This window comes from Pagrus major, chromosome 8, assembly GCF_040436345.1.
Source record: "Pagrus major chromosome 8, Pma_NU_1.0".
Lineage (NCBI taxonomy): Eukaryota > Metazoa > Chordata > Actinopteri > Spariformes > Sparidae > Pagrus > Pagrus major.
The window spans coordinates 12983537-12995310 of NC_133222.1; the positions used below are offsets into that span (position 1 = coordinate 12983537).

Here is an 11774-nt window from a genome sequence, read left to right on the forward strand (position 1 = left end):
TCAAAGGAATGTAAAAAGTCCACTGGTGCAAAACAGTGCAAAAGTCTACAAAGATGTGACCATGACAGTGCAAAGATAATTGTAATTGTTTTGTCTTCAGCGGCCTGACTGATGTGACACGTGACAGTTTTTTGCTGTAGGGGTGAGGGAGGGAGGGGGGGTATTGTGTTTAAAATCGGAGCAACATTTTTTTTTCTTTCAACAGAAGAAGCACACAAATATTTGATGATCACTCAAAAACATTGGTACACACAACTTCAGCACACATAAAAGCGTATTTACAGCACTGGCACACACCAAAGAATAGGCACACAAAATTACAACACAGTAACCAGTCACAGATACTGAGCTACATAAGGCTTGACAACAAAACTTCCTCAGTGCTACATCTATGCTGAGTTTGTGATGTACAGGTTGTCACTGTCACACCCATTTAAAAATACTAAGTAATACACACAACAATGCTACAGGACTATCAGGTGGGTGATGGGCCGTTATGGGTCATACACATAGTGGTTGGTACACCATGGTTCATAACACAAACTGACTCTGTTGGTTGTCTGCTCCGGTGCTGTCGCTGGGTCTCTATAAACATATAAAAAAAACAATAACAAAAATAAATTATTACACAAATTATGTATAATGGTGGAAATGATGGCGATGATGGATACCTCTGGAGGTTGCGGGGAGAGGTGAGAAATGACACTAGCTTGGAGAGTAAAGAAAATGTGCTCCGTTAGTTCCTCATGGTAGACCCACAGGTTTACCATGTATTTCCCATGCTTAGCCAAGGCATCAGACAACGATGTACTGTCTGTGTGCAGAGGTTGGACTCTGAGTCGGTTAATAAACATGCCCCAATCATGCTGCGCTCTACAGGTTGATGTACAGTAGTTCGGTCATTGTCATGCGTTTGTATACTTTGCGTCATGCTCTTACAGTCACCTCGTTTTTGTTATGCTCTCTTTGACCCGGACACAGGTAGAAAGAGGGTCAAACAGCAGTTGGAAGCACTAGCTGTAAGCTAGTGGGAAAGGAAGGATGTATGTATGCATGTGCTGTTGAATAAAAACGGAGTCTAAATGCTCTTTGTGTATAAAATTTATTTCATGCAAGGACTTATATTTACATATTTTATTTGAATACTTTTCTGTTGCATAAATGTAAAATACATGCATTTACCTTTCCCCAAGTAGACCCACATCCCATACTGTGCTGCGTTGTACTTTTTTTTTCTCCCACTTGAATTGCATGAGCATATAATTCACCTGCATCTCTTCACATCAAATCTTCACATGGTGTTTTTTTTCTTTTTTTTTTTTTGAAATATATAACGTCCATTAATTACCACAAGAGACATGACTCGAACTGTAAAACTCTGCTCATTCAGAATAAAAACAAAACTTGGATGAGTTGCTATACTTATATCTTCTTCTGATTGGTCAACATAAAATTTGTTAAAGTGCCCTGAAAGAATTGTGCATAATAATTGGGACAGGATCAATACATGTAACAGTAACAGTATTGATGTTTTAAATCAATAGACGTACATACTGCAGGAGCCATCGTGACATCTCTGGTTGATCATAACTCAATACATTTTTGGCTCTGTAAAGTTGCCTGGTCCCCGTTTATCATATTTGTGCTTTATCATACAAAAGATTTATTGAGATGGGGATTATAAAGTCAGTATTCTTTCATTCTTGGAGCTATATATCCCTCTGAAGGTTAAATCCTAGTGTGTGTTGACAACAACCAAGAGGGCGTTTTCTACTGTGATTAAGTGTACGAGGGTGGTGCAAAAGGTACAAGGTGCACCCTATAAAATAAAGCTTTCGTCACACTGTTATGAGCATGGTATAAAGTGTATTGATGCTACACAGGGAGCACTTATGTAATATCATGTCAATTTTATTACTCACTTTTACTTTGCCTCACCAGGTATGAAGGCACCGTTGTTTTTATAAATTGTGAGCCTTAATTTAGGCATCACAGCAGTAATAGAAGTTGCTGCAGACTACCGATGATATTGAAAAACTACCAGTAAATATATTTGTATAAAAACTATTTATGCTCATAACAGCATTAGTTGGCTTTCTGACAGATTGTTCAAGTTAAATGTTTTTAGTTGGAGGCCCCAGTCAAATAAATACAAGAAAATAAATATATGAATTTTGGGGAAAGGCAAAGAATGGCAGCTACATAAAAATCTCTGCTATGACTGAGTCTCTTGTAAAGCTGTCTCAAAATGCATAAAAAATGACAAAGCTTTAGAAGCTTTAGAAAGAAAAAGGTTTCTTTTTTTTTTCTTACAGGTACTGCGATACAGTTAGCTTCTTGTTGAACATAATTTCTCATGCAGTTCATGCAAATGAACAAACAGTTTTAGTTCTGTTGACATTAGATGTATTCATCACTAGTATCATAGGAATTGTCATCATCTCCATATTGCATCGGACATCATGAACATCACGATCAAATTTTCTTTTTTTTTTTTTTTTGATGGCCACTCAGATAACATCTCGTCTTGTCTGGATTGCACTTTTCAGAATGATAACGTCTCTACTTTGCAACGTACAAAGCACTTGAGAGGAGTTCCCTTAACAGCTGGTAATAATACTCTTTTGGATATGTTTAAAAGCCATGTAGTGTTAATGTCCAGCATATTGTTAGCAGGGGTTACATCTTATGAAAATTTCTTTCACAAAGTTGTAAAAAGCAGATGAGATAAAAGTTATTGGCAGAAGAGTATGTGAGATCAAAAGCAACAGAGCAACAGGCAATGATGTAAAACACAAGGAAAGAGTGGGTTTAGCCTGTGGTCGAAGTTGAACAGTGCTTTGCCTGCAACTGAGGTGACCCATGCAGAGTGGCATGTGCCAATGTTTTCTAGTCTAGGATATGATGACACACCCAAGGAGAACACTTGGGAAGCTTGAGTATAAGCACAGTTGAGATACAGTTTTTTTTTCAGAAAAATAAAAGAAAATAGAAATGAAAATAAGCAGGAGCGAAGGCAAGTGTCAAAGCAAAAAATTTGACAGGAAAGATAAGGAGGAGGAGTGTGGACTGGCCTTCCAATGGCATTGTGTCTGCTACTCAACCATGCTACATAATGGATGGGATGGGAGAATGTGAGTGCTGCATTAGACAGGGTGGGCTGCAGGGCAGGGCGGACACTGAGGACACTCCAGAGGCATCCCCGCTCATGCCAGACATGCTGTTAAGGCTCCAAGGCTTTTCATAACCTTCAGTTGAAAAACAGAGAACGTTCTGAGTACACTGCAGCACTGAATCCATGACAAAATGTTTTGGTAGCTCCTCACTGGTAAATACTACACCTGTTGCTTTCTTGTTTTTGTCTCCAAAGAAACAGGTCAACACAGACTTGAGACAGATTATTATTCTCCATGCATTGAGTGCATCAGGAGTACAACAGCATGCACCGGGTGGTACTGGAATGGTTCGGAGTAGAACACTATAAAAGACTTGAAAAGGTAGGCACCTCAGGTAGGGAATGTTTTCTCAGCTACAGGTAGAATTTCATACTGTACGCCATTTACTGTTGATGTGCTGGCTGCACACACAGCTGGAGACTTTCTCAAAAGAAATGTTTTTTGTAGATTAATACATTTAAAAAAGAAAAAGGGTTTAATCTTGTTATTAAATTGTAAAAACCAGTAAATTAGAATTTGGCTCTCCATCAGCCTTCCTCCATTTGTGTTGTGCTCCTTCACCATACTGATAGCACCCATCAGCAAGACACTTCATGCACCGTTATGGTCAAGAGGAATGTTCTCATAAGTCAGGATCCTGCATGGTATTTATCATTAAAACACATATACATACATGGTACACACATAGCACATAAATACTTTTCTTAGGCATGTAAGACAACACATTCTAGATCATATAAATCTTGAAAATAGCTTTCTTACTTGTAAATAAATAGGGGTATTACATTATGCATGGTATCAAAAAATATATTATGTAGATGTGGACAATTATAATGGACATTTGTGGTGATTGTGCTTGGTCTGAACAGATGTGATTTAGAATATATACAATTCCCAAAGGGATGATTGAGGAGAAGCAGCTGCTGTGAAAGTGTGCCATAAGAGGTTTGTAGTTGTGTGTGTGTTTGTGTGTGCCTGTGAAAAACTGAGGTGTAACACTCAGCAAAGAGGGGTAAAAAGGAACGTATCCTGTCTACGGTCTACAGGGTGTCAGTGTCTTACGGGGGCCTGTGATTGGCTGTTACTGTACGTACCCCTCCTCACTCTGCCCCCTGTGTGGTTGGGGCGTTCAGCAGTGGTGACCAGGAAACAGGGCCGCTCTCTCTCGCCGGGGCTGAAGATTTCCTCCGGAGATATGGCCTGGTCTATATGAGGGCAATCTTCGTTGGCCAGAGCTGCGTTAGCTGCCTCACCGTTCAGCTTGGAATCTTAAAGTAATACAATAAAGAAAACAAAACAAAAACAGACAAGAAAATCTGGTTTCATATACCAGCTTTTTTTAGAAGTTAAGCACTACATTTTTTTAATATATCTTCAGTTTTCACGTAGGTATAAACTTATCATTGTATGTACTGTATAGCTGCTGTCTCATGTTTGTCTTGCACTCTGTTGTTCTATTTGTTTTTAAGCACAAACTGTATCAGAGGTCAATATATGTTTGCCAGCAGAGGAATTCAAGAGGAAATCAAGTGACTCTGCTTGCATGATCCTAGGATTACAAATACATGATGATTGCGGACTCTCAGTTAGTCTTAAGAGAGAGGAGGAGTGAATCACTGAATTAAGAAGTACAAAATCAATAGCAGGATTACTCACAGTCCCTCTATTCTCCTACCCAGAGTAGAATATGCTTTTCATCACATATTTTATTGATTGTTTTTCAGTGGGAAACTCATTTGTTTAATCTCATGCCTGAATCCTCAGCTAATTGAAGTGTGGGAACAGACAAACAATGAAACAGCTGAGTAGTGATGCGTCTGCTTCAGGAGGACAAAGGAGTGATGAGACAACAATTCATTTTTGTTTCTTACCTTGAAACTTTATCTCGAAAACATCGTCATGGGGGATGGGGCTCTGAGGTTGGGAGCTGATGCTTGACTTACAGAAGTTTGGAGAACCGGGTTGGGGTGCCCGAGGGATATGCCTGTTTTTTTTCTTTGGTAGTTTCTGTTTTGCCATGGCCAGCGAGTAATACATTCCAAAGTTGTTGACAATCACAGGGACGGGCATGGCGATGGTCAGCACACCTGCCAGGGCGCAGAGGGCTCCCACCAGCATACCGGAGGTCGTCTGAGGGTACATGTCTCCATATCCGAGGGTGGTCATGGTCACCACGGCCCACCAGAATCCAATCGGGATGTTCTTGAAGTGCGTGTGCTCGCTGGCTCGAGGGTCGTTGGGGTTAGCTCCGATTCGTTCAGCGTAGTAGATCATAGTAGCAAAGATGAGGACACCGAGAGCGAGGAAGATGATGAGGAGCAGGAACTCGTTGGTGCTGGCCCTCAACGTGTGGCCCAGCACCCTCAGTCCCACGAAGTGACGCGTCAGCTTGAAGATACGAAGGATCCGAACGAAACGGACAACTCTCAGGAAACCCAGCACGTCCTTAGCTGCCTTGGAGGAGAGCCCGCTGAGGCCCACCTCTAGGTAGAAGGGCAGGATGGCCACAAAGTCGATGATGTTCAGGGCGTTCCGAATGAAGTCACATTTATTGGGGCAGAAAGTTATTCGCATTAGAAATTCAAACGTGAACCACACCACACACACGCCTTCAATGTAGGTGAGGTAGGCCGCAGTCTCAGTCTCCTGGTAGGTGTGCTCGATTGTGATGTTGTCCACCACTTCCAGCTCGGTGCGGTTGATAATGGGGTTGAAGGCCTCGTGGGTCTCCAGACAGAAGGTGGTGATGGACACCAGAATAAAGAACAGCGAGGCCAGAGCCACCCACTGAGCAGGAAACACGTATAGGGTGCAGACAAAGAAACAGAAGGGAGAGGGAGGAGGGAGAGGAGAACAGGCACAGAAATTAATGCAATGTAATCAAGCTTGACGCCCCAGCAGCAATTCTTAGCACGACACAATGCAATTCAATCTATTATCAGAGACAGTGGCTTCTGCTTTGACAGTAACTATGGCATTGACACACGCTCTCTCTCTCTCTCGGCTCTCTCTGTGTCTTGATTCAGACGTGTCATTATAAAAAGGGACAATCAATGCGAGCTTGACGTTCTCGCTTCCCATCCCTCCGCTCCATCTCAAGGTCATGGCCTTTTCAAGGGTATGCTCCATGCAGAATTACAAAGAGAGAGGCAGCAGAGGGAGCAGACGGGACATTAGTGTCAACCCCCCCCTGACTAAATTTAGCTGGGGCTCTTCCCTTCAGCACCATCCCTACAGTAGGTCTTTCCTTACACAAGGTCACACTGTCCAGATGATCAACTCTTGGGAATCGTAGCGAGCTGACCTGAGGACACACTTTTATGAGAAACCCATATTTCACTTAATGGGTGAAAGTGTACTTTGGCCTTCATTATGTATTGATTAGATGATTACATTTCATCACATTTAGGCTCTGTTTTTCTGATGCATACTACATGGGTGTAATAGATACAGTATTCTTTCCTGGGTATTGATCGCAACCCTGTTCTCATGTTATCCTCCTGATCGCAGCTTTATAGTGAGTAGCTTGAACGGGGAAAACAGCTGTATCTCCAACGGGGATCTGAAGTCAATAGATCAGAGTCGGTCGACAAAGGAAGAATGGATAGCTAGTTAATCATCCTATGAATCACAAAAGTCAGATCAATGGCAGTTTGACCATGCACAAAGTTGTCTTTACGAGAGTAACTGAGGCTCTGTAGTGCTTCTCAAACTAATGCACAGTGTTGTTAAGCACCTGGGAGGAGAGGTGACCGGCAGCAGGGAGAGGAGTCGGAGTGGGGCATGTTCAGGCACGAGGAAGTCTCACATATATTCCACTGAGCAAAAGGAAACGCAGCGTCTTAGTCAAGTCCATTCACAGTGTGTCACTAAGGAAGGCATGCAGAGCGGGATGGAAAACAGGCCCTCATCATATCATCTCATCTCATCACAATTCATCGCATTGTGCTGAGGAAATCACTGCTGCTTATGACTGTCTGCTTCCCATCCATGTTAGTATGATAGTCCTGACGGAGACTGTGTCTTAGCAGAGACTACCGTACAGCACAGACGTCTGTTCTGTCAGAAGGGCTGTCCTCGTTTTGCGAGACGACTCACACTGATCAAAGAGGACACGCACCAGTTTTGATGAGGAAGATGAGGAATAATTGCAGTCGAGACATTTTTAGATGGCATGTGAATGATCTTGATGTGTAGACAAAAGGAGCACTTGACTAAAAGACAACATGCACCTTTGTCAAGCTAATAATGTTCAGCTTTTGTTGGTCTACGAGAGAATTCGTGTCAGTTTCTGAGACATTAGTAGAGTGTATGCGGTGTTGTTGTATTGGATTGCATAATATTGTTTTGTCCACCCCCTCTACAGTATGTGCTGTACAAGATAACAAGTACACACTGGAAAATACAGTAATACGATACAATTCGACCACACTGAAAACTACAACAGATTGAAATCAACAGCAAAGACTGGATTACAAACTGGAAAAAGACTTTCAGGGGCCCTAAAAGCCAGAGATTTACTGTCAGCTGGTTTGTGTCAATTTGAATAATTGCAGATGTGTTTGGGAGTGTCTCCTCTACCTGTATCTAAATTTAAATGGTTCATATTCCTGAATAAATATCACTTAATTACCTTGAACAGCTGGGACTCACAGCTCATTTTTGCTTGGGGGGACATCCGAGTTAATCCAGCTCTGTCAACGCCTCATTGATGCAGTATGAACAGATATTTGATATTTTAGGGTTATTGACAGACGTGCCCTACAGATAGCCTGCCCATATGAAACTATTTTAAGAGATCATAATGCAGAAAAGGATGCTGGGTTCATTTATAATTATTCAATTCCCTGTGTAGTTTGTTGTTTTAGTGCACTGATCTCATTTTAGACGATAAAGTTTATTGTGAAACTCTAAAATATCCGTCCTCTGTTACATATCTTTGTCACAGCTCTTTGATAACCATATTTGAAGGCACATTGCAAAAAAATGTAAATGGATTGTTCACTCTCTGTATCGCCATTGGCCCCAAAAATCGAGTATCAGTCAGGCTCTAATTGACAAAAGAGCTGAAACAAGTGGACAATCGATGAGTTGAACTGAAAATTAATTGGTTACAATTTTGGTAATTTAACAATTTATGGCAAAAAATGCCTCAAAGTTAACTGCCTCTCGTTTCTAAAATAAGAATGATTTCTGATTTTCTTGGTTTTCTTTGACTGTAAACTGAAACTCTTTATTTCTGACTGTTTGGGACAGAAAAAGCAGTTTCTTCAGAAAGTCATAGCTAACACCTGGAAATGTTAAGTTTGATGTGACCCTAGTCCCCCCTACGATGTAACAAGTGAGAGGGTAAATGTACATACTTCTATTGTTTTTATTCCTATTATTTCTTTCTTTCTTTTTTCTTTTTATTTATAAAAGACATCTTTTGCTTGCTTTCCATTCATTCTTTATTTTTTCTACCTTCCCCTAAGCACTCGTTTTTGCTGTGATATATAACTGTAAAAACAGGCACATAAAATACTTATAATTATCTTTTGTCAAACCTCTAGTTGCCAATAAAAAGCAAACTTATTATTATTATTATTTTTAAATTACCTTTGGTTGCAGCCCTAATGAACAGATGCTGTTGTCATTTTGTCCAGCTCATGCACATCAATTAGCAAGAGAGTTGAAAAACAAACACCACCATCACTGCCAGCACACGTCAGCGTGATAAAGCCTCTGAGCTACTTTCATGTCGACCGCTGACGCCTCCTGACACCCTGGCTCGCTGAGCCCTCTGAACATCCCACCCTTCAAACTGTTAAGCAAACGCTGCATCTCATCAGGGGATGGCCTCTGTCTGTAAATTATTTGTCTTTGTGAAAGTTAGGAACGCTGTGGCCTGAAGGGAAGACTGTTTGCTCCTTATTGGCTAATTCTCCCTGTTGCTGGCAAACCACAGGCCTACAGTGATATGCAGTGACAAGGGTTTTCCACTGATGTATCCACTGAGAACAGGGGCTGTAATTAACTCTGAGGCTCAGTTCTAATTAATCTTCTTGCCTGTCTTGGGTGAGCTCTGTCAATCTTCGCTCTCTGCTTTGTCTGGCTCACTGATAAAAGTAGGACACATCTGAGGAGTTTTCTGCTTTGGGATGCACAAGTGTGTGTATGTGTCTCCGTGTCTGTGTGTGTTGGTTAAACCACTTTCTCTAGTGCTTGCTGTAAGAGTGAGAACATGTCAATACAGTTGACACTTGCTGGATGGGGCCTGATAACTAATTACACCAATCAGTCTGCTACAGCTGTTAAAGCAGCGTGCAGCACAGCGGGCCTGTGTAGGGGGCAAAAAACAAAAACATCCGAAGGTGTAAAGTCATTTCACTGCCACCACCGAGAGGCATCACGCCCAGATGGAAAAGTGCCCATGACAACGACCAAAAAATGTGACTTCTAACAGCAGCCTCATTTTTGTCTGGAGGCCTGCCACTAAACTTCTGGTGGTGCCAAAGATCTGGTTTCCTAAAGTGCAGATGACCTATTTAACCACAGAAGCAGCCTGTGTCCTGGAAATATCAACCCAGAGACCTGTGAGTGTCTTTACTGCGAGATAGAGGAGGGTGGGAGTGGAGACGTGCATGGAAATGACTGTGACAGATGAGCTCTTTGCGTGATTTGTCCTCCATCTTTCTCAGCACAGTCACACCCCTGCTGTGGAGACCCCTGGGAGGGCAATCTCAAGGTCATCAAAAGCCTCTCTGAACCTCCCACATCCATCAGTCTTTGTGTCACCATCAGGGGACAAAGGCAGACTCATTCACAACTACAATCCCGTTCATGTTTCAAACCAGCATTGAGACCATTTTGAAGTGTTTATTTGAGCTTCAGCACGAGGAAAGTAAGCATCTTAGACTTTAAAGGCTACTCACCCTTGCATATTTAGAGGAGTAAGGGTCCTCAAACAGAGCCCAAACGTACTTCTGCCACCGGCTCCACAGGCTTCCGCTCCTGGCATCAGGAGTGTCTCCCTGCGCCAGCCTCCTCGTCATCTCATCCACCTCATCATCAGCATGCTCCGGCTCTGGCTCCGGATCCTCGTTCGCCAGGTCTAACAGTCCCCCCCCGCCGAAACTATCAAGGGCCTCCTCTGCCTCCCGGTGCTGGCGATAGGTCATCCAGCAGCAGGGCTCCACGTCTGTCTCATCAATGCCCCAGAAGGCCAGCTCCTCCTCATACAGGGGCCCGCAGACATCAGCCGGGCAGTGCAGTTTACCTGTCCTGTAGTAATTGAGGATGTGTGCAAAAACGCCAGGGTGGCGGTCGAAGAAAAATTCCTCGATCTTGGCATCATAGTCAAAGTGGTTGGGCGCATCAGGCTCGGCCAACCAGGACAAGCGAGTGCCAGGTAGGGTGCGCAGGGTGCTGCGGTATGTCTGATGTCTGATCCCTCCCACGTTTATCACAATGCGATCCTTGTCGTCGCTCAGGCCCATTGCGTCCCCTAGGCATTTCTCAAATAAGTTCCCTTCATCGCAAAGGTAAGTCCAGGCGAGCCGTGCACACCATGCACGGCAGATCAGACCGAGGGAGATAAATTATGTAAGGGAGGCAGCGCGCAAAACAACCTGTCGTTTCTCACCAACTATGAAAGAAATCAGACTGCATCCCCCGACGGACCCCGTGCGTCTTCTACAAGCACCTGCTGTGCCACTGGAGGATCATAAAACGCGTATAGCTGCCAGACTCACTGGAGGGTATAGAATAGAATCGAAGTCCAAAAAACGATTGCAGCCAATGGCATCACATTAAGAATGGACGTCACATAGTCGGTAAATCCAAGATGTCGAGATAAAAGGACACAAACGCTGGCGGTTTTGCCCCCCGCCGGCAGAATGAACCCAGCTCATTGGGCTGCACGAGTTGCGGTAATTGATCAGACGAGTGTTGAGCAGGTTTGTGACTTTCACAGCAAGGTGACTGCGGTGGTGCTGAGCGGACAGCGCCTGTCCGGAGACTTCAGTCCCTCCTCTGTTGCTGCCTGCAGACTCACCTCCTTCACACCGACGCTCAGCCCCGCTCCTTTCTCTGCGTTTAACGACTCACCGCCGCGCAACAGCAGCTCTTTGTCTCAGCATCAGGAGAAAAACATCCACAGCCTGTATGTGACAGGGTGAAGATGCTGTCTTTTTTTCTTCTGAGCTGCGTGGTTACACCATATAAATAAATAATCAGAGGTGAGAGAGAGTCGACAAAACCTCCTCCTCCAAAAAAACAAAACGCCCAAACTGTCTGTTATTCACACCAGATTTGAGCATGCCCAGTGGAGGTTTGTTAAAACATCACATCCACCAGTGAAGGCTGGTCAAGCTGTCACCCACTTCTTCTTCTCCCTCTCACTTAACGTCGTCGCCCCGGAGAGTGGCGGTCAGTCAGCTGGCTGGAGAAGATGTGACCCTGGAGCCATGAACGCGCAGATCCGCCCATAACAGTAAAAACCAGTCTGCTCATAGATCTTCCTGATTTACAGATGTCACAACTCAACTCTTTAATCGACTTACAGTCGGTGTGTACGTGTGTGATGAGGAGGTGTTTCTAAAACAGTGAATCTGGAGA

At 43.4% G+C, this 11774-nt stretch overlaps 1 protein-coding gene across 3 annotated transcripts; it reads right to left on the minus strand.

Annotated features, from left to right (window-relative positions):
- Positions 1–475: 475 nt before the first annotated feature.
- Positions 476–10654, minus strand: kcnc1b (potassium voltage-gated channel, Shaw-related subfamily, member 1b). 3 transcript variants are annotated; one of them, XM_073472342.1, is made up of 4 exons: positions 10091–10654; positions 5048–5963; positions 4271–4444; positions 476–585 (listed from the first exon to the last, which is right to left on the minus strand). In XM_073472342.1, the coding sequence occupies exons 1-4, from the start codon at positions 10652–10654 to the stop codon at positions 476–478; spliced, it is 1764 nt and encodes a 587-aa protein (XP_073328443.1). The 3 variants fall into 3 exon arrangements, with proteins under 3 accessions (XP_073328443.1, XP_073328442.1, XP_073328444.1); XM_073472341.1 differs by lacking the exon at positions 476–585 and adding an exon at positions 3109–3248; XM_073472343.1 differs by lacking the exons at positions 476–585; positions 4271–4444 and adding an exon at positions 3109–3273 and having other exon boundaries at positions 5070–5963.
- Between the last annotated feature and the right edge of the window lie 1120 nt (positions 10655–11774).

What these genes read in the sequence shown, in the direction of transcription:
- kcnc1b (XM_073472341.1), bottom strand. Translation starts at nt 10,654, where the DNA reads ATGGGCCTGAGCGACGACAAGGATCGCATTGTGATAAACGTGGGAGGG. An exon ending in ACTCCTCTAAATATGCAAGG is followed by an intron (nt 5,964 to 10,090) that starts GTGAGTAGCCTT and finishes TTTCCTGCTCAG; the next exon opens with TGGGTGGCTCTGGCCTCGCT. An exon ending in TTTCGAGATAAAGTTTCAAG is followed by an intron (nt 4,445 to 5,047) that starts GTAAGAAACAAA and finishes TATTACTTTAAG; the next exon opens with ATTCCAAGCTGAACGGTGAG.